General features: G+C 32.2%; 1 protein-coding gene across 9 annotated transcripts in view; it reads left to right on the forward strand.

The window, feature by feature from the left end:
- Positions 1-1,748: 1,748 nt before the first annotated feature.
- LOC129898542 (MADS-box protein AGL42-like) overlaps positions 1,749-24,825 on the forward strand; it is a 34,203-nt gene continuing 11,126 nt past the window's right edge. For 2 of the 9 annotated variants that reach the window (XM_055973115.1, XM_055973124.1), the window contains exons 1-3: positions 1,749-1,860; positions 3,068-3,268; positions 24,197-24,284. In XM_055973115.1, the coding sequence (XP_055829090.1) occupies positions 1,787-1,860; positions 3,068-3,268; positions 24,197-24,284 (363 nt within the window). In that variant the 5' untranslated portion in view covers positions 1,749-1,786. The other 7 variants (XM_055973117.1, XM_055973118.1, XM_055973123.1 and 4 more) reach the window with 7 other exon arrangements.

Here is a 24,825-nt window from a genome sequence, read left to right on the forward strand (position 1 = left end):
GTTAAATCTACTTTGGGTTGGTCCAGTAACACCCTCAGATTGTTGTATTCGTTCTCTCCAACCAGTATGTTCTTTATCTAGTCTAGTCAATTGACTCGTACCACCTTTATTAACTTCGGCCTTATGCTCAAATTTTGTTTGGCAAACACTACATTCAACTAAAGTTGTTCCTTTTGTTCGATTAAAATAATGTCAAACTAAACTAGTTTTTTTCTTTCTTTTATAGGTCACAGAAAAATATTAGAAGTTCGAGATTGAATATTACCAACAACACTAGCAGGACTAGTTGACGTATCATCATCATTATTGTGTTTTACTTTTACTTCATTTTGTTCTTCTATATTGTAAGTTTCTTGAAGTTCATATTTATTCATATCATGTGCACCTACACCTATTTCTTCAATTTCACTAGGTGGTACTTCAGGCATACGAGAATAAAATTTACTTGTACTACATCTACTAGAACTTTTTTTTACAACCACTATTATTTGTGGGACACAATTTTTTAACACTTTGACCTATATTTTTAAAAATCTATCCATTATGCAAATTAAAATAGTAAAAATTATAAACACACAAATAATATAATTAAATATTCAAGAATTAATATATTAAATAAAAGCAAGAGAAGGAATGAATATACCAAAATGCCGTAAATAAAGAAAGAATCATAAAATTGATGAAATGTTGAACACTTGATATTGTTAATTGCAAAAAATAATACAAGATTGGTATCACTTTAGGAGAAAATTGAGAAATTGAGAGAGTACTAGATGATTGTTGGAGGAAAAAATAATGAAATGTAGGAGGTATTTATAGAAAATAAATGTAAAGCATAGTTTTATTTTTTGAAAAAATGGGAATTTTGGGGCACTTTTCAGAAAGTGGGGAGTTGGGCCAACGACCACTTTATAGTGGCCCAACGATCGCAACAACAATTTAATTTGTTTTTGAATATCGGATCGGGGACCATGTATTGATCCCTTACCAGGCCAATCTTACAGGTCCAAGGCTCCATCCAGCTTAGCTCGGGCCCAAGGTAAAAAATTCGTGGGCTAGTTACCAGTCCGGTCTAATCAGTGTCGGTCCCTTAGTGGCCGATCTTACCAGACCGAAAGCGGGTTGACCCGGCCAAGTTGGCAAGTTTAACATGGTGATCTCCTTTTCCATCTCTTTCGCCTCTCTCTCTATTTTAGTATATGTGATAGTTAAAATACATGTATCTAAACATATTTTTTTTAATATATGATTAAAAAAAAAATTAATGATAAGGTATACATAATTATAAGATAGACGTATTTATATATATAGTATGAAAATATATCTAATAAAATAATTTTTCCTTAATTCATTTTAGCCCAATTCAAATTTCGTCCATGCACAAGTAAAGAGGTACTCTTGTCTTTGCACCAAAGTGAATAGACACGCCAAACGAAGTTGGACCACGTGACTGACTTAATTCCTATTGGCCGAAAGGGTCAAACATTTTACATAATAAATAATTATGATGAGTTGTCATCTTTTGGTTCGTTGATACGTCAAATCATGGTACGATGATGTTATTCCCCACCCTACAACTTAATTACTTTTAAACCCCACCATATACAGAGTCTTAATTGGCTACACTAAAATCATAACGCTCTTTTCGTTTTTATTGTGTTATTACTAAATTACGCCTTTAACACGTTACTTGTAGTTTTGATTCCTTTTTAAAGGGTTAAAGACGGTACAATAAATTTGATGTGAGTTAAATATGAAAAAAAACATAAAATGATGTTAAGTATTAATGAGACTCAAAATACAAATTCTAGCTTGTTCTGACAACATAGTGAGGTATATGCAGTCATCTAATTTAGAATTGTAAGCTGTTAGAATTTCTTTTACTTGATTATATTTTTTATTTTTTAAAAAAAAATTATGCTGTTATGCACTTACATTGATTATTTTATACTATCTGATATTAGATTGAACAAACTATAACTTTAAACATTAAGCGTGGAAAAATAGATGAGTTAATAGGAACATATTAAACCGATTTAATTGCACCGAGTTTCGAACTTAAACTCAAAATAGAAAATCTTTCATTTTTGTTTTTTAAGTTAATTATGTTTAGAATATCTGTTTAAACAACAATTTATAGTGCACTACTCTCTCTATCCTAATTCATGTGAACAATTTTCTTTTAGATTAGTTAAAATAGAATGCCACATTTTTGTATTTATAAACAACATAGATTCAGAATTTTCCCTTGTCCTAAATGAGATAATTCATAACTATACAAATGTACTCTAAGATTTGTTTCCATATCCAATCAAATGGTACACTACTCACAAATGTTCGGTGCTTGTTTTCGTTGATAATTTCATTGAGTCTGTGTGAAAATAAAATAAAATAGTAATTATTTCATATGAAAAAAATAAAAAGCTTATCACTATTTTAGTAAAAATCTCCATATATTTTCCCCGTAAATTGATTCAATGAAAAATTAGTGAAAAAATTATACTTTATAACATAAAATTTCGAAGCGGTTGTTGTTTTAGTTATGGCATACTCAAATGGAGTGGTATAAAAAAAAGTATAATCCCATTCCCATTTGTGGGTGAGTTTTCTAGTTGAGATGGATTACCAAAAGAAGGTAGAAATAAGGTTTTGCTGGGACAGGACTTTGTTATGCTTACTTCTTCTTTTTTTGTGGTTTTGTTTTGTTGATAGAGAAGGGACAAAGGTAATAATTAATTGAGGGAAATACGATGAATTAGGAAATATCGGAGTCTCTGGTCTGAAAATAAAGAGATGGATACATCAACCATTTCCATGTCTTTTTTCGTCTATTAGTATTTATTCCTTTTTCCGGCTAATATCCTTTTCTGGGATTCTTTTACTTTATATTGGGTAAGATTCCATTCTTTTCCAACTGAATACATTGATATCTCGTTGATCTCGCTAGCTAGGGTTTTTCAAACATTTCTTCTTATTCTTATTGAAGGTCAGCTCAGTTTTTGATTTATAAAATCTTTTAGGGGTTTTGGCCTCTTTTATAAATTTTCTTCTTCCACTACTTAACAAGGTGCAGGAAATTAATTAAAATGGTTCGAGGAAAGGTGGAAATGAAGAGGATTGAGAATGCGACAAGCCGGCAAGTGACCTTCTCGAAACGGCGAAATGGAGTGATGAAGAAAGCTTATGAGCTATCAGTTCTTTGTGATGCTCAAGTTGCTATTATTATTTTCTCTCACAAAGGAAAACTCTATGAATTCTCAAGCTCCAGGTACCTACTTAAATATCAACATCCTTATTTATATATATATTGAAGTATCGATCCAATCTTTTACTTATTAAAACCCAATCAATCTTACATTTCATTGAATATATCTCTAATTTTTAACATCTCTTTTTCAAGAAATGAACAAACAATTGAAGCTAGTCACACTTATTTTGTTTTAGAAAAGATAAGTATTTCACTAAGGGATTGTTTGGTATTGGAAAGTTATCCCATGAGATTAGTTATGACGCAATATATATTACATAACTAATTATCTCATCACTATATAGTACAAATAATGTGATAAATATTCTCTAAATTAATTAATTAATATCGATAAAATAATATTGCAAGATTATTATCCTTATCCCTCATGCGAAACGATTTACATTATAAAAATATACTATAAGTATCCTGATTTAGAATTCTAATTATTCCGATATATGTTTGATGAAGTATGGAAGCATGGGCTTTAGCCTTTAATTTGTGTACTTTCGGATTTTTCAAAGTACGAAAGATTTGATTTTATATTTGCTCACTGTTCTATCTATCCTTGTTGAGTCTAACACAGTGTGTTCTTTGCTGTCGCCAGCACACTCTCTAAATAATTGCATCTTCCTATGAAAAATCACTCTTTAGGTTTTTTCCTTATCTCTACTAAAAAATATAAAATTAGCTACGGAATTTAAAGGTAATCGGCTAATCGCCAGTTAATTCGTTGCTAAAAAGCTTTCAACTAATTAAATTTTGTTATAATTCATTGCTAATTCGAAACTACATGAGATTGATATGAAATTTTAATTATTTAGCTATGAAATCAACTCTAGAAAACTGTATGCACTTGAATATAATTGTCCTCAGTCCTTCTGTTATCTAGTACACCTTATTTAGGAAAAGGAGATCTAATCCCCTCAACATTAGGATTTGGATAAGGATATGAGAATTTTAGGCTGTGTGTAATTATGGCTTATAACATCTTCCAGTAGATGCAGCAATGTCACATGGGCTCTTTGTACTATTTTATGTAGTTTCAGTTTGCTAGATTCTCCCATATTGGTTGACGCAATCAATTATTAGTCTCTTTTTCTGGTCGTCCACAATTTTTATATGATATCATGAAAGTCATCTATATGTTATGTTGCTTATACGTACTCAAATATTTAGCCCTGGGATTGGTCGGGAGAATAATTTTTATAATTGAGTTAGGTTCAAAATTCATTATTTTCTAGTGCCATTACACGGAAACATTTATTTTCCATCTACTGTAAAGTCCTATATCACATGGAACTCATTCTTTTTCTGGTATCCTTTCTTGCTTTCTTTAATTTGGTTGATTGAAAGAATAGAACAGGAAGGTACTTCTAGTATTGATTATTTCTGTGATGCTTATTGTACATGCAACCACACACTAATAATATTCACCACCAAAGGAGTGGAGGAAGGATAGTACCTTCATTATGTGGCATGTTTAAAATCATGAGTAGAAATACATGATTATTTTTAGGTGAACTACTTCATATTTCTTGTCTAGGTTACGTGCATATCAATTTAATTTTTGTCTTCTCATCTCTTAAATAAGACTAAACACCAATACATGCATCTCTTAAATAAATACATTTGATCTACTAGTTAATGAACATAAAATAAATAATATGCATGTACAAAATTTAATTATTCAACATCCCCTTAAACTTGATTCATCACTATAAGTCATTCTTAGCTTCTAAAAAATATCAATCTTCAACGACTTGATGAATATTTACGCAACTTGGTATTGAGATTCCACGAACTGATCAAGTTACACCTCCTTAGATATGCAACCTCCAATACTTAGTGTACATATACTTGCTCCTTTCATGAAATTGGCTAATGCAATGGCAGATTAGTTAATCACATAAATCTTCATTGTATCCTCTTATGGTTTATAAAATTCTTCAAACAAACTCCTTATCCAAATTGCATGACAACCAGAAGATGCAGGTCCTACATATATACTTCTCTTCACAAGTTGCCAAAGTCACAATTGATTGCTTCTAAAAATTTCATGTAAATGCGACATTTGCAAGAAAGAAAACAAACCCTCTAACACTATTTCGTTGAATAACTTCACTAGTACAATCACTATTACTTAAGCTTGAAATTTATTATTCTACAAGATCTAGTGATTTACTTTATATTTGCTTACGAGTGAAACGAGTCACCTAACTATTCCTTAAAAGACGGTAAGTGCAGTAAATAAAAAACACTTCATTTTACGTGGAAAACAAAAGGCACATAAGAATGTAAAAAACAATGATTTGTACCTTTACTGGATTTAACTTTGTAACATTTTAAGATTACAAACTATGTAACCTAAGAAATTAACTCTAATTCCTACAACTACACAAACCCCCCCTAGGTTTATGTTCCGAAGTCTTCGAGTTACTCCAACTTGAAGACAATGATCCTACTTCAATTTATACCTCACTGGAACTAGAAAGAATCAAAGATACAAATCGATAAACAATCCTAATACATAACAACGAACCTAACTCAGATCAGACACCTTAACTAGCACCTAGTTCTTCAATATGTATCACTGTATCAGGATGCACTTTAGAAGTCAATCTCTGAGCGACACATCTTGCTCAATTGAGAATTGCCTTTTACTACTTTAAAAATGTACGACCTCCACAGTTGAATGAATCTCCTATTTATACAACTCTCCAGAGAGTTATTCTTCAATTGAAACTCATCATCAACTCAAACTCTCTTTACTTAGAGTTCTACTTCAAGTGAAACTCCTTCTTCAAATCAAACTTCTTGTTTTTTAGTGTTGTAGTCAAACTTCAACGCTTCCGGTGTGTTATGTGACAAGAAGGTACCACCACAACTTAAGAGCAAGTTCTACAAAGTGGTGGTTAGACTAGCTATGTTATATAGGGTGGAGTGTTGTTCAGTTAAGATCTCTCACGTTCAAAAGATGAAAGTTGTCGAGATGAGAATGTTGAGATGGATGTGTGTGTTATGAAGGAAGGACGCAAACTCAAAAATAGAGAAAATAAATAATACCAAATTTAACGTGGAAAAACCCTTCAAATCGAAGGTAACAACCACGGGATCTTTGAAATCCAAATTGCTCCACTATAACAATAAGAGGGTTACAAATATTCTCCTAAATGGCTACACAACAATTGACAAGCAAGGAGAAGCAATAGCTACACCAACCAAAGTAATAGGAAGAAAAACACTCAAAACAGAGCTACTGTTCGGGATCTAACTAGGATGTTTCTGACCTCCAAATCTGATCTTCAACGTTCAAATTAAACACTAAGATGTTAGGAACACTTAATAAATATTTTAGCCCGATCCAACAGTTAATGGATTGTAAAACGCAATTTGAAGGTTGCTGATCGGAGAGGCAAAATTGTTGTAGAAAACACTCTTTTCTTCTCTCTTCTCTCTTGTTGAAAGCTCTCTCAAAAACCTCTCTTATGTGCCTATGTCTCTCAAAGACACTACTAATGAGCAATCTTCATAATTCTCTCAAATCATCCTATTTATAGAGTGGTACTTTTTTCTAAAGCCAAAAAACAACTTCAAATAGGATTATAATTCCAATCATTTTCCAAATAGAATTGGCAACCAAATTAGGAGAATTATTTCAATCCTTTTCCAAATAGAATTGGCAACCAAATTAGAAAAATTATTCCAATCCTTTTACAAATAGGATTAGGCCATGGGCCTTTGGATGGAACATGGGTCATAGCCCAACAAACTCTCCCTCCAGCCAAGGGGCCAAATGGGCTTAAAGCAGAGGAACTCTTGACATGCTTCATTCCTGTCGCTGTTGTACAAAACTCTTATTTTTCTGCGATCACCACTTTAGTAAGCATATCTGAAGGATTTTCATGAGTGTGTATCTTCTCAACCTCAAATAATTTCTCCCTCAATCTTCTGTAAAAAGAACGTCTGAATGTGAGGATGTGCCTTGAGATCTTCTTCTGACTTCTTCATTCAACACACCACTTTTTGCATCTTCCATAGTAACCTTACCACCAGGAGCAGAATTTGTTAAAGAAACTCGAAGAGTTTTCCAAGAATCTGGTAAAGTATTAAGAAGCCAAAGCCTTTGTATTTCATCATCAAAATTGACACTCATTCCTGACAACTGATCAAGAACACCTTGAAAATTATTTAAGTGATCAAGAATAGGACTGCCCTCCTTGTATTTAAAGGTCATCAATTGCTTTAGCAAAAATAACTTGTTATTGCCAGTTTTTGAAGTGTAAAGCGTCTCCAACTTTTTCCACAATGTTCTAGCATGTGTCTCATTCACAATATAGTTGCGAACATTATATTCAACCCATTGCCTTATATATCCACATACTTGTTGGTGCTCAAAATTTCAATTTTCATCTGTAACATTCTCGGGTTTATGAGTAGCAAAAATGGAAAGATGCATCTTTTTCATGAACAGTAAATCTTTTATTTTGCTCTTCCATATGTTTTAGTTACTTCCATTTAAATACACCATTTAGCTCATATTACCCTCCATCAAACAATTCTTGATAGACAACCAAAGCTCTGATACCACTTGTTATGACGGAAGGACACAAACCCGAAAATAAAGAAAATAAATAATATCAAATTTAACGTGGAAAAATCCTTCAAATCGAAGGTAACAACCACGGGATCTTCAAAATCCAAATTGCTCCACTATAACAATAAGAGGGTTACAAATATTTTCCTAAATGACTACATAACAATTGCCAAGCAAGGAAAAGCAATAGCTACACCAACAAAAGTAATAGAAAGAAAACCACTCAAAATAGAGCTACTGTTCGAGATCTAAACCAGGATGTTTCTGACTTCCAAATCCGATCTTCACCATTCAAATTAAAAACTAAGATGTTAGGAACACTCAATAAATATTTCAGCCCGATCCAATGGTTAATGAATCGTAAAACGCAATTTGAAGGTTGCTGATCGAAGAGGCAAAACTGTTGCGGAAAACACTTTTTTCTTCTCTCTTGTTGAAAGCTCTCTCAAAAACCTCTCTTATGTGCCTATGTCTGTCAAAGACACTACTAATGAGAAATCTTCATAATTCTCTCAAATCATCCTATTTATAGAGTGGTACTTTTTCCTAAAGCCAAAATCAACTTCAAATAGGATTATAATTCCAATCATTTTCCAAATAGAATTGGCAACCAAATTAGGAGAATTATTTCAATCATTTTTCAAATAGAATTGGCAACCAAATTAGAAAAATTATTCCAATCCTTTTACAAATAGGATTAGGCCATGGGCCTTTGGCTGGAACATGGGTCATAACCCAACAGAGTGGGCATATCAGGAGCGACAGGATTAGAAATGAGGCTATTCAGAACAAGGTAGGAGTGGCCTCGGTGGAAGACAAGATACAGAAAATGCGACTGAGATAGTTTGGGCATGTGAAAAGGAGAGACACAGATGGCGTAGTACGGAGGTGTGAGAGGTTGGCCATGGATAGTTTCAGAAAAGGTAGGGGTAGGCCGAAGAAATATTAGGGAGAGGTGATTAGACAGAACATGGCGCAGTTACAGCTTACCAAGGACATGACCTTAGGAGGATGTGGAGGACCCATATTAGGGTATAAGGCTAGTACATAATCTCGTTATTCTTCTGTTTTAGTAGATGCATTAGCGCACTATAACTTCTTGTGCTCTGACTTCTGTTATTATCTATTTCTTTCTGTTCCTTGATTACTCTATTTTATCTGTGTCACTTTCGTTATTTTTTTCTCATATCGCTTTGAACTTCTTAGCCTTATCCGACCTCTTTTTATGCTTTTATTAAGCCGAGGGTCTCTCGGAAACAGTCATCCTACCTTGATAGGAGTAAGGTATGCGTACACTTTACCCTCCTCAAACCCCACGTTGTGAAATTTTACTGGGTTGTTGTTGTTGTTGTTGTTGTATCAAAAGAAACCATCATCCCAACTTGAACTCTCTTTAGTTAGAGTTCTACTTCAAGTGAAACTCCTTCAAACAAAACTCCTTGACTCTTTAGTGTTGTAGTCGAACTTCAACTATTCTATTCATCATATGTTTTTTCCTTGAGTTTATCAGAAGTAACCATCATCCATTCCTTGATTATTGCACACTTGCCTTAATTCATTAGTGATCTTGCTAGGAATTTAGCTCATTGAGACACTATATCTGTGAATTAGCTTGACTTACATGTTTTATTTTACTTTGTCAATCATCAAAACTGCATAAAATCCAACAAAATCCTTAAAAGATGAGTAAAAAAATTCATAGTTAAGCGTACCATTGATGTACCAAAATATCATTTAGCTACCTTTAAGTGAGAGGTACTAAAAAATGATTCACAAGCTTAACACCAAAAAAAATATTTGATCATGTACTAGTTAAGTACCTCAAGTTTTAAGCAAGCCTCTTGAAAAATGTGGAGTTGGTTTTGCTTCATCTCGATGATTGGATAATTTAACTCCATTTCAGATTTTCCATCTCGAATTTCTTGAAAATATCTTTTGAAAATCTTTCTTGAGAAATAAAAATGTCATCATCTCCTTTACTCACTTTAGAGTTTAATGCCAAGATAGTAGGATCTAAGCCAATGCCCATGAATTCAAATTCTCTTGTCATTCCTTGAACTCTTCAAACAATTTTGAATTACTTTTTGTCAAGAACAATCTTCAACATAAAACAAACTGGTAAAATATCATATTATCCTTTTATTTTGGCAAAAGACATACATTTTTCCTAACCCATCCGAAGTTTCAATTGCACACCTTTTCTTTTTGGGATCCCATTTTCTCCTGAATTTTATAAAAGTGAAATTATTATCATTCTAAACGCTAAAGTGGTAAAGAAAGTGTATTTCTGTCATAATTCAAAAATCAAGGTCATGATGATACACATCCCAAATCCAACCTGATGTGTAAGTCGGACATTAAATCACATCCGAAACTATCAAAGGGGAAATCAGGCCACAAATGAAATAAAAAAATATAACAAAGAATTTCTCAAAATTTGGTGTCATAAGTATAAAGTGCATCTAATACAACTGTTGAGATTAAAATACATCACAAGTCTCTAAATAATAGTAATGATTGAAATAAAGGAGGGAACTAATGGCGATCCGGAACACAGGACCTTACCACCAATCCGATATGAATCAATCTTCTAGAGGGAATCAATCGCTATTTGTGGTACCCTGACTAGAATCTGCATCAAAAATGACACAGAAATAGGGGTGAGTACAATCCGCATGTACTCTGTAGGTTTGACAGATTGATTATAAGGAATCAATCATGCTTATGAAATTAACTAAGAAACGTTTCCACCTGCATATAGAAAAGTTCCACTACGGTATCTGTACCACCAATTTATAAGAAATGGTGCTAGTAAAGTAAACACATAAGGTCAACAACATCATATATCGTTAACAAGTCAAATAACTCAAAGATCGATATAATGCAATGAAATGATGTAATGATGCAGTGGTACAGCAGAATCAAGACCGTCGCACAATCTGTCATATACACTTTATCAAGCTAAGGTTTCCAAACAAGAACCTATGGGGGACTCGCAGTCCATATACCAAATCACAATCTCAATATCCCATCAACTTGTCACCTAGCTCGTTGTCAAGGATATAAAAAAAGTGTCTCATTTTCTTTCTCAAAAAGAATTTTCACATTTTTTAATTTTCCATGATCAATGATATGATGAATGAGGATGAATGCATCATGACACATAAAACATGAAGGCAATTTCCAACTCAACATGTAATATAAGGTTCAAAATTCTCAAAACTCAAACTAAGCATGATATACAGCCTCAAATAGATAGTATATAATGGGAAGGAATAAAATGAAATAAGTGTCCCATAACTCAAATGTGATCAATTACCCAATTCCAGTCTCAAAGAAGGATAGTCAAACCTACCTCGAAGGTTGAAACTTCACCCGAACACTCTAACCAAGCTCTATTCTCAAACACCGACTCTGAAATGATCACCAACTATCAATAATAAAAAGAGTTCATCAAAAAGAGTTCAACGATACCCATATTGCAAGATTTAAGAATTAGGGTCAAAATCATCCAAAAATTGCCTCGAAAATGAAAAAAAAGGTAAAACTAGAATTTATTTGAAACTCCAATTCTACACCTCAAGAGAAGTTCGTGGTTGAAAACCCATTAAAATCGAGCAAGAAAAGGATTAGAAACTATGAAATTACAAACTTTGAAATTTGGGAGAAAAACTCCCGAAACCTACATTGAAATCTTGATTTTGAAATGTTTTGGAAGATGAAATTGATAAAAAATGATTTAGAAATGATAAATGAAATTACCCAAATGATTTTTACTGAAAAATATCTTCTCTAATCGTCTACCTCAAGCTCCAAATGATTGACAATGGTGGAAATGAGAAAATATGAAGAATTCTCGACTTGGTCCCTATTCAGGCATAATTTCTTCATCGCGATCGCGAGCTACTACCTCTCGCGATCGTGGAGTAGTATGTATCGCAATCGCAAAACGAATAACGTGAATGTGAAGAAGGCCGAAAAGACTCATCGTGATCGCGTTACAAGTGTCGGGATCGTGAAGGATAAAAAGAGGACTTATCGCGATCGCGTGGCCTTAATCGCAATAGCGATGGGTTAATTAACATACATTAGAAATCAGAAAATAATAAACTGAATATGCTACTCAACTAAATTCGATATTTCGGACTTAATGGAATTGTCGGATTTTTCAAAAAAAGATCGTTATGATGAATATATCCTCCCGGACCTCATTTAGGCCTAAAACTCAACTTTTAGCCTAAATTCCAAAATGAATTCTAAGGTCTCCGGGCTCCAATCCAATACTCTACTAGATCAAACTCAACGTTCCAATAGAACTGACGAAATTTCCATTCAATGCTCGGATCTCAGAATGTTGACTAAAGTCAACTATATCACTAAAGTTTCTCCTCAAGGCTAAACTTCACCAAAATCTCACCAGATTGCATTGGAAACCGCACAAATCATCACCACAACACAAACAACGTATGAAAACGCTATGGGAAAGGGCAAAATAGTCATTTCACACACACAAAAAAAAAATCAAGAATTGAGACATTACAAGTTCACACTCTTAGAGAGAGTTAAAAGCATAAAAATATTAATAATTTATTTTTCATAATTTTTTTAATTTGATATTAAGTTTTTGATTTTTATAATTTTCTCTCTTTCTTTTCACTTTTCTTTTTCATTTCTTTACATTTTGAAGTTTGAGCATAATCTATATAACTTAGAGACTCACAATGCGTCAATAAATAAAATTATGTCAAATCACTTAAATTGCATGTTACCTCATGACCCCTTGCATCATGCAAGTCCCAAAAACTTCTTGTCTTTCAGCTACTTTGCTTGAACTTAATTCTCGACTTCTTGAACTTGAAGGGGTGTAGTAGGGTTCTCCGCATCTTCCTTGTTATGAAAGAAAATTTTTGAGCAATCTTTCTTTCAAGCATTCACCTCTGAGTACCATATTCGTCAAATTCAACATCTCTACTTGTGAATTTGCCTTATTTTGGGTATATAATTTATAACATTAGCAAATTTGATCATAGCAAATAAGAATATATATTTTACCTTTTTCATCAAGTTTAGACCTCTTTTCATTTGACACAGGCGCATATATTATGCTTTCAAAAACTCACAAATGGGCAACTTTTGGTAAGAAATTACTCCAAAGTCCAAATTGTTGTGGTAGCTTTTCTTGAACACTTTTTGTTTGACTCTGATTGGATAAGCATATTTCACAAACAATTATAGCCCAAAAGTTTTTTGTCATATTTTTTCTCTTCAGCATATTCATCACCATTTTGAGAATATTCTGACTCTTTCTTTTCGCTATGCCATTTTGTTGGATGATTGTAACAATCAAATAATGATAAATTTTTAAATTTTTTTAGGTAAAATAGATCGAGACCTCCTAAATTAGTTGAATTTTATTTGGTGGTGTATATTTAAACTTTGTAAATTACTCCTCAACTTGATAATTTGATAGTCTCGGCTTCCCTATTGTGGCAAGGAGAGTGAATGCACTCTAATTTCGACATGCGAGAGGAAGAAAAATAAAAAAAAAGTCAGCTTTCAAATGCATATTTTTAACTATTAATTGCCACATAATTAATATAATAATTTATTTGTTTCAATTATATTTCTCTATATTTTTTCTTAATATACATTACATAATTTATTATGAATGTAATTTTTTATTTTTATTTCAAATGCAATGATTATATGTTTCAACTATATATTTCTTCTCTTTTTCTGGATCCGAATTTACAAAACTTACTTCAAACTTTATTTACTTTATTTATTTTAGCCAAAAGAAACGAAAGTTTAGCCAAATTTCTACAAAAAGGAAAAAATATGTTTTTTTTCCATGCAAAGACTATTTATTTCAATTTTCATTTTTTTGGTCAAATACGTAAAATATTTGCTTGAAATTTATTTATTTCTTCCTAGATGTAATGATTATTCGTTCTAACGGTGTATGCTTCTTTTCCTCACCTTGATTATAATATCATTATTTTTAGTCAAATAAAAAAATTCAAAATATCATTGTTTCATTTTAATTTTATTTTTTTAACCGAGCTTGCCCTGAAAATATGATTAAATAATTAGTGAACTTTAAAAAAGTAAAGGTATTGTCTATTTTGTTTTAAAATAATGCCACATGGATAAAAAAAAATCACGTGGCAGCGTGTGTGTAACACATCTAAGGATTGGCATCGTTTGGGGGTGGCAGGGGGGGGGGGTCTGAATAATCTAGAATCCTGTCGTCTTTTTTATCATAAAAATTCGAACTAAATAATTTTTGCCTCGCCTGATCATTGGTTGCTGAGAGGTTAGAATCAAATTACCAAATTAAAAGGGGATAATTAAGTCAACACAATTAAAATTTATAAAAAAAAAAAAAAAGCTCGACAAATTTAGAAGGATCACGATCTATTATATCTTTTTTTCTTTTTTTACAAAATATCAGGAATCCTTTTGAAATAAATTCGTCACCTCTAATGGACCGAAGTGACTTGAGTTGATAGCTAGTTTATTTCTCCACTGTACTCTTGAAATTTTTTATGTTTTCAAACTCCTTTGATTTTATCAAAAGATAAACCCAATTTTTTCGAGTTAACTCATCAATTAGAAGAAGAAAATAATTACTTTTATTAAATAAAGATGGTTTTACTAGTCTGCACACATCCATGTGGATTAACTTCAAAGGATAATTACTTCAGAACATCTTTTCGTACATGATTTCAAAGGCAGATTCTCACAAAGATGGTTAGCATGATCAATAATTGGAAACCTTTTCACCTTAGATTATCATAATTCAAATGACTAAGCTAGTGTTTTGTCACCGCCCAAAAACCGAGGTCATGATGACACACATCTCAAATCTCAACCTGATGTGTAAGCTAAACAATAGATCACATACGAGACTTCCAAAGGAAAAGTCAGGCCACAAAAGAAAAGAAAAGAAGTATAACAAAAAAATATCTCAAAATTTGGTGTTATAAATATAAAGAGCATGTAATACAGTTATCGAACCCAAAATATATCACAAGTCTTCGAACAAAAATAAAAACTGAAAGTAACAAATGGAACTAATGGCGATCTGAAACATAAGATCTCACCACTAATTCTATACGACATTATTCGCTAGAGGAAATCAGTTGCCGCATGAAATACCCTCACTAGGATTTGCATCAAAAGTGATACAGAAGTAGGGTGAGTACAATCCACATGTACTCAGTAGGTTTGACCTAATGAGTATAAAAAATTAATCAAACTTATGAAATAAACTAAGAAACCCTTCCACTTGTATATAGAAATTTCTCATTTCGGCATCAGTGCTCCCAATTTATATAGAATGGCATGAGTGAAGTAAACATATAAGGTCAACTCAATATCACATATTATTAGATAAGCTAAAAATTCAAAGAACAATGCAATGCAATGTAATGAGATAATACAATGAAGTGGTGGTACAGTGGAATCAAGGTTGTCGCACAATCTGGAGTATATACCTGTCAAGCTAAGGCTTCCAAACAAGGATCCATGGGGGACTCGCATGGTCAAGAATATAAAAAGGTATCTCATTTTCTTTCTCAAAAAGAATTTCCACATTTCTCAACTTTCCACGATCAATTAAGATGAATGAGGATGTATGCATCACAACACATATGGCATGGATACAATATTCAACTCAACATGTAATATAAGGTTCAAAGTTCTCAAAACTCAACTTAAGCATGATATACACCCTCAAATAGATGGGAGTGGGAAGGAATGCATTGAAATAAGTATTCCATAACTCAAATGTAATCACCCCCCTACTCAATCCCTCACACGGGCATTACAAATCAAATTGTATTACAAGACTCTCTCACAGGTAAATCATAAATCACATTCTCTCAAAGTTAATAGAATAGAAAATAAGGCCCCCACACGGGCTAAATCGCACAAATAAGCTCTCACACGATCATTACAATATAAACACATTCCTAATTCACACTACGATCATATCTCAAAGTCTATAACATATGAGTGATCAATTACCCAGTCTTAGTCTTAAAGAAGGATAGTCAAACCTACCTCGAAGGCCAAAATTTCACCCGAACACTCTAATTGAAGCTCTACTATCAAACACCTACTCTGAAATGATCATCAACTATCAAGAATGGGAAGAGTTCATCAAAAAGAGTCTTATAATACCTATGCTGCAAAGTTTGAGAACCGGGATCAAAATCATCCAAAAATTACCTCAAAAAAGGGTAAAACTAGAATTTTATTTGAAGTTCATCTTCTTCACATCAAGAGGAGTTTTTGGTTGAAAACCCCATTAAAATCAAGTAAGACACAGATTTAAAATTAAAGAAAATTAATTTTTGAAATTTGGGATAAAACCCCAAGAACTCAATTGAAATCTTGACTTTGAAATGATTTTGGAAGGATGACGAAAATGAGAAGGAAATGATAAATGAACTGTCACGCCCCGGGAGGATACCCTAGACGTGGGCGGCACTCAGAAACCATTACTGGCTCTCAAGTGAACCACTTGGCTTAATCACACATCCATTCATTCATTCAATCAGCGGAAGACTTAAAATAAAGAGATAATTAGGTGGGCAATTCCAATCAACAATCTAACTCAGGAAAGAAAGGTCATGGACCAATAAATCGAACTCTAATCTATGTTATTAAAATAGTCTGACAAGAACCATTCAAGGAAATAAAATACTTCATCGACCCATTACTATCTAGTCTATGAAGCTTCTATCACTACTATCTAATTGGTGCCAATGTCAGATTCATGGTTACCTCAAATCAGAATGAAAATACTAAACTCAACGCAAGAATAACATTAGTATCCTCCGAATGTAGGGGAGGACTCACCAATAAGCTGAGTGTGAATAGATCCTCAACGGTGCGTCTATTGATGATCTCTTAAACCTGTCTCTGCATCATGAAATGATGCAAGTTCAAATGGACGTCAGTACATGGAATGTACGAGTATGTAATATGGCAGAATGAAACATGCACCAAGGTAGAATAATATCAGTTCAGATATCTCAAATCAGAAAGGTAAGAGAGACTCAATCAAGGTGTCATAAGTCGAAAGTAAGAATGCAATTTAGACAGAGACCAATCATATGCAATTCAATCCAATCATGTACAATCCAATTCAATCATATACAATTCTATCCAATCCAATCCAATTATGTACAATCCAATTCAATCATATACAATTCTATCCAATCCAATCATATACAATCTGACTCAATCTAATCACATACCATCCAATCCAATCCAATCACATTCAATTCAATCCAATCCAATCAACTAAGTATTCAATCAACTCAATAATAAACTCAAAGGACTTGACTCAACAAGTATGCAAATTAGAATTTAACAATGTTTTACAATTCGATTCAATCAAACCAATCATATCATGCACAATCCACTTAATTTGAGAGTTTCTCTAACCGACAACCATCACCTATGAGCCAGTGATGTACAACAAGCCGACGTTGTTGTCACGCCCATTCAATACTTTGTCAGGATATGAATGAATCAACCAATCATGGATCCAATAATCAATCAAGTCCTATCATGTCAGGACAATGAAATAGAAAACATCCAACTTTAACGGTCCAATCCTTTTCTACGTTGGCTATGTAGTTCATGGATTTGAGTAGGGACTATACTCTTATCCAATTCGGTGCTCGATACTCCTCCTAAGACTCAATATACTCATATCTATCAGGTGAGTAAAATACTCAAAATACTCATTTAGTGTCTTTTGGACTTAGTTCAAATCAACTCATTTAGTCTCATTGGACTTTTTTCAAAACTCAATCAATCTAGTTTCATTGGACCTCCTTTCAAAAATCAACTCATCTCAATCATCAAACTCTTCTCTTTAAATTTGATACAATCTCAACTCAATGAATGCAATAAATATTAAATGCATTTACAACATAATTTTAACCCTCAACTCAATGAATGTAATAAATATTAAATGTATTTAAAACATAATTTAATCCCTCAACTCATTCTCAAAATAGACGTTTTAATGTAAAAATACTTAACTCATTTATACTCAAAATACTCATGATCAAAATAATAATTATGAGACTTTTCAAACTTCACTCATGCTCAAACTCTTTCTAAATCAAAGATGAAAATAGTCATTCTTTAAACTCAAAATAGTGCATAAATAATTTATTCAAAAACGTTCACAAATCATTTTTTTAAAACTCCTTCTCAAACAATCATTTATAATCAAAATCCTCATAAGACTCCAAACAAATCAAATTATGCAAATTATATCATGTAGTCATATTAGACTCCAATCCACTCCATCTCAAGACATCATTATCAACATCACTTCTTCATCAATCATTTTACCTTTTAAAAGATAAACATCATTTACATCATCATCAAACATCTTGCTCCAAAATCCTCATTTAATTCTATGTTTAATCTCATTAAACTCATTAAAATATGCATCATCTCACTTTGGAAGAAATGTTTTTATTTATACATGAAAACCATCAATTTTAACCTCAAGACAAATTATGACAAAATGAAATTTTATATTGGGTTCATGTGAATGAATACATGAATCCATACTCTCAACAAAACTCAACTCAAGAACATCATTAATACATATGAATTTATATACAAAACTCAATAGAAATTATAGATAACTCAAGAAGTCAAATCATGGAACCTCAAAACTCAACTCAACGCGAATCAATGAAGATGTAGGGCACGTGGATGAAATCAATCCAACGTTGTGAGTAGCTTTACATACCTTAGAGTAGAATTTGAAGAATTCTTGATGTTAGATCCTAAATGGAGAACTTGAATCCTTGAGTTTGAGAGCAAATTTATTGGAGATGATTTGAGAGAGAAGAGGATGAAGTTTAGGGTTTTGAGGGAGGCAAAAGACTAAAAAATGACTTCAAAATGCGCTCAACTTCGTCTATATATAATTAGGTAATGGTCCAAGTTGCCCTTACGAAAATCTGGAATTTTTTGCACAAATTTGAACTATACAAGAGCAAGTCTGCGACACAGAGGTATTTCACCATAGTTCATTATTTTCCGAGATTTTAAGTTGAAGCAAAAAGTAGCCAAGTCCGCGATGCGGACTTAGTGCACACCTCTTTGGTTAACTGGACATAACTTTATTACTCCCAACTCCAAAAAATGCAATATTGATGGTGTTGAAAACAAGACTCAAAGATATTTAATTTGATAGGTCATGGACCCCCAATTCGTTATATTCTAGGAGATATGGTCATTTGAAGTAGACCCTTATATGGACTCATTCGAAAACTTAGTCGATAGAAATTCTTTGGACTTGGCTTGATGTTAGAGATCCCTTATGACCCTAAACCACATCTAATACTCTTAAAATACTTAGAAATTTATCCTAACTCATGTATACAATTAAAAGTCATTCAGTTCAAGTCTATACGCAAAAGAAGAATGGTTCGAGTGTTGGCAAAAAAATAATTGGGGTGTTACATGAACTTACCCAATTGAATTTCCCCAAAAATTCTCTTCAATAATCGCCTTCCCCAAGCTCCAAAAGATTGACAATGGTGGAAATGAGGAAATGGAAAGAATTCTCGAAATTGAACACTGTTTAGGTATGATTTACCCATCACGATCACGAACCATTAATTTTGGCGATTGTGAAGCACAAGAAGGGTTACCCATCGCGATCGCAAAAAGCACACTGATAGAGAAGATCCATTGCGATCGTGGACCCCCCTCTCACGATAAAGCTCACTGATCCTGTATATCGCGATTGTTGACCTTAGGTCACGATCGCGATGAACAAAATATCCTGCACCAGAAACTAGAAAACAATAGCTATGCCAACTCAAAAATGCCTCTAATTGGACTCTCAAAAATTGTTCAGGGTCCGATAAAAATAGATTGGATATTCTACCCCACTGAATTCGATATTTTGGACTCAATGGAATTGTCATATTTTTAGAAAAAGTTCGTTATGATGAAAATACACTCTCGGAGCCCTTTTAGGTCTAAATCCCAACTTTTATCCTAAATTCCCAAAATGCATTATGAGGTCCCTAGGCTCTAAGTCAACACTCAACCAGACAAAAATTGTTCAGGGTCCGATAAAAATAGATTGGATATTCTACCCTACTGAATTCGATATTTTGGACTCAATGGAATTGTCATATTTTTAGAAAAAGTTCGTTATGATGAAAATACACTCTCGGAGCCCTTTTAGGTCTAAATCCCAACTTTTATCCTAAATTCCCAAAATGCATTATGAGGTCCCTAGGCTCTAAGTCAACACTCAACCAGACAAAACTCAACGTTACGAACGCAACGAAACTGACATAATTCTAATCAGACACTCGAATCTCGATATGCTGATCGAAGTCAACCATCTCATCAAAAACTCCACTCAAGGTCTCAAAATAACCACAATTTAACCCGATCGCATCGGGAACTGCATCAACCATCCCCACAACACAAAAATAAAGCATGAAAATACTAGGGAAAAGGGCAAAATGGTCATTTCCCACTAAAAAGTAATTTCTTCAAAATTGGGACATTACATGTTTGGCCATGGATTTTTTAATATTTTTTGGCAAATTAATTTTGGATAAAGTTTCACCACACGTTTGACTATAGTTTTGGAAAAAAATATATGATTTTTAAAGATATATAATTTATACCCATAAGTGCTAAAACTGTAAAAAAAATATATCAATAAGTTTATATTATTATTTTATAATGAACATGTTCTGTTAAAACATAACTTTATAATATAACCGATGACAATCAACAACATCAACAACAACAACAATATAGATAAGAGCAATATTAATTGCATACAAGCTAAGCAATACAACTCGTAATCAAGAATTTGAGCACACTATACTCAAAATTGATGATAATCTCTCAAGAGCTTCAATTATAGTTTTTTGGTCTATGAAACATAACAAAAAGAGAATGTATGTGACTATCACTGACAAATAACAAGAAAATAATGGGTGTTTTTGTAAAATGTAAAAATTTGGAATAATTTTTAAATTTTAAAAGTTTTCAAATAATAGAATTTGGTCCAAATAATATTTTTTCCTACTATTGAAAATTTAGATTGTTTCCCAAAAAATATTTGCCAAATAATAATAAATTATATAGCAAAATAGTATTTGCCAATTTTTTTCTCAAACATTTTTGATAATAACTTTTTCCAAACGAGTCCTAAATCCCATATGTTAAAATCAAGAAGAATCTTTGGTACATGAAAGTATGCATTTTGCTACATCACTTAAAAGTTTTAAGAAAAATATTTTATTATGGGGGTTTTAAGGAGATATATAAAAATAAATTCATATTTATCATGGCACACAACATTATTTCACTTTAAAAAAATAGGTGGAATGACCTGAGAGACCCTTATACTTAACTCCGTTTGTAAGTTCGACCCTTATACTTACGATTTTGCCAACTGGACCCTTTTAACTCACTGAAACACAATGGTCAGAGGGATTTAAAATATTGTGTTTCAGTGAGTTTAAGGGTTCAGTTGGCAAAATCGTAAGTATAAAGGTCCAACTTACAAACGGAGCCAAGTATAAGAGTCTCTCAGGTCATTCTGCCAAAAAAATAAGAACAATATCTTTACAAAATATATACAATTTCCAATAAATCCCCAAAATAAAAACTTGAGAGTTTCCTTTCTTCATAGAGTATGAATCTAACCTTTGAGTTTGATCATAACCAAAGATAAATGCCTTAGAGTGTTCCAAGTTGAACATGAAGAATCACGAAGAAAAACCTACTACTATAACAAAGAACATGTTACTGTCAAAATTTAACTATACAGTTCTTTAGTTTATACCTAAGATAGGATCTTGATTACATTCGTAGATTGTGGTAGGTGTTGTCTTGTTTATTGTAAGGAATTTTATTGACTAAGGTAGAGTCTTTGAAGATTAAGAAGGTAGAACTGTGGGGAACATTTTGATAGGTGTTACAAGGGAGGTTGTTAACCTGCATTGTGTGGGCTCGAGTTTTAGTGAAGTTCTTCAGAAAAGTCCTACAGAGGTAGGTTGTGGTTTTTGACTTTCTTAGCAAAGTAGTTTTTCATGCAAAATATCAGTGTTGATTTATTTTATGCAATTTATCTTCTTACATTGCTGCTCAAAGGGCATAGGTTGCAGCCAAATTAATAATTCAGTATAGTAATTTAGGAATTTGACATGATTCATAGTGAAACTGACCACATTGTGTTGTATCAACATCCTACTCTAAAAGTGTGCATTTATTTGTTGGTTATGTGATGATTTTGTTATTATCGATAATGACTAGGATTACATCAATAATTTAAAGCAATATCTCTTTCAACACTTTCATAATAAATAACTTGGTAGACTGAATTATTTTTTAGGTATGAGGTCACTTAATCTACATCAGATATTGTTATTTTACAATAAAAATATGTCTTGAATATTCTTGAAGGTATTGTTATTTTACGATATGAGATTTCATCAACAGTCCTATAGATTTAAATGCTAAACTACTGCCAGGATAAAGGGCGCTACTTAGTGATCCTTGAAGATACATGAGATTTGTTGGTAAATTGAATTATCTCAATGACTACATATGATATATTTTTTTGTGAGTGTTGTATGTTAGTTTATCTCTATGTTGTTTTACACATTCTACGATATGTAAAGTCATCGAGTAAATGACTATTCTTTGAGGATTGAAGCTATGAGAAAATCTTTGGATATATCGTTATTTGTTTTCCCATATTGCTTTGAACTTCTTACCATTATCTGACCTCTTTTTATGTTTCTTTTGAGCCAAGAGTCTCTCAGAAACAACCGTCCTACCTTGGTAGGAGTAAGGTCTGCGTACACTTTACCCTCCCCAGCCCCCACGTTGTGAGATTTCACTGGGTTGTTGTTATTGTTGTATTAGAAGGTAATTTGTGAGAAAATTTGGATCAAACTATTGCTTAGAACTAAAATTTGAAAATCAGTCAAATAAAACTTGTGTATAATAATCAAGAGGCCCTTTATATTGTCTCAGAACCTTTCATGAGAGAAAATAGACATTAAGATTGATTGATACTGTATTAGAGAAAAGATACTTTTACAAGATATTATAATAAAGTTTGTAAAATTCAATGATCAATTTGAATATATATTTCATCAAGTTCCTTATTAATTCTGATTTTAGTTATATTTGTATTAAGCTTGGTATATATGACTTATATGCACCAACTTGAGAGGAAATGTTAGAATATTAATGCATATAGTGTTCCATATAAAAAAGGATATATCACTGTGTACTATGTAGAATATACGTATAAATAGGCTCAATGTTATAATATAGATACAAATCTTAATAATATTTTTTCTCGTGTCTTTAATTCTTACAAATAATACTTATTCAAGTCTAAATTTGAATTTGAAGATTAAGACTGAGATCCATATATATAAACAAGCACTTGGCTAAGGTCATTTGTTTGCCCTTAATGAAGATCTTAATTTTTATTATTCAGATTTCAATATTATGTCGATTTATTTTTTAGGTCGGAATCCAATCATTCAAATTTTATTCATTAAATGTATTTATTTATTCGGAAACAACCTCTCTATCTCCATGAGGTAGTGGTAAGGTCTGTACAGGGTAAAGTATACGCAAACCTTACTCCTGCCAAGTTAAGACGACTGTTTCCGAGAGACCTTCGGCTCAAAAGAAGCATAAAAAGAGGTCAGATAAGGCTAAGAAGTTCAAAGCGATATGGGAAAGCAAATAATGAATAACGCAAATAATGAAAGCGTCACAGATAAGAATATTTAGTTGAAATAATATTAAGTTAATATGAAATTTAATTTGGATCTTATATTTATAAACTTTTAAACAAAGATAAGGTTTTGGGAGTTTTTCAAAAAGATACCGACCACATAAAATTACCTCATGTATTTTAATATATAATATTATATATCATTATACAATATTATTCTTGGGGAAAGCATTATACATAATGTATCAATCTTATATAAAAATGTACAATAATGTATAAAAGGTGTTTATATACAAATATGAATTAAATCAGATAACAAACTCAAAATATGAACTACGCATATGGCATAAATATTTTCTTTCAATAGACAAAATATATTTTTTCTTAAATTTTACACATCCGATGTATAGAAAATAAATAATTTTAATTATCTAATATATATAAAACATCTTAATATTCAGTAATTAAACCAGCCAGCTAGTTCAATATATCTTTCATGTTTGGAAGGTGTTTTACCAATAAGAAGTCTTAATTATTACTTTATCTTCTTGGAATAATTCAGCATGCAAAAGACAATCGACAGATATCGTGAATATGCAAAAGAAAAGCAGATGAACAGTAACACCTTTGAAGTGGTACAACACATGGAGGTCTGATTTCTTATTAATTATTCTCATTATAGATTGATAAACAAAAGATTTAAAATTGGCATGGTTTAATTCATTCCTTCTTTAACTAGAGAATTTCCTTCCCTGAAAATATGTCTCAACATTGAATTCCTCAACTTTTCTTATTAATATTAGAGCACTTGGTGGAGTTTCCATTGATCAGTTCAAGTACCTCTGTTGAGTTTGTATCTACTTTCAAAGGTTGTGAATCTCAATGGAAAGCTAGTTTTAGTCCATCGAGTAAGCCGAGCAGTTCTGTATTACTATGTGTAAAAAATGAGAAGTTAGTAAAGTAGTTAGTGGACAATTGAACATAATTAGTTAGTAGTTAGTTATTAATCAGCCAATCAGAGAATGACACATGGATAGTTAGTTGTAGACTAGGTTGGTTAGTTTTCTACATATAGAAGATATTTTATACTCATTTTTCAATTAGAAGAATTCAATACAGAAAATATTTCTTCTCAAGCTTGAACAAATTCATCAATGGTGACATAAGTATTGATTTTATCATGGTATCAAA

This window comes from Solanum dulcamara, chromosome 8 (assembly GCF_947179165.1).
Source record: "Solanum dulcamara chromosome 8, daSolDulc1.2, whole genome shotgun sequence".
Taxonomy (NCBI): Eukaryota; Viridiplantae; Streptophyta; class Magnoliopsida; order Solanales; family Solanaceae; genus Solanum; species Solanum dulcamara.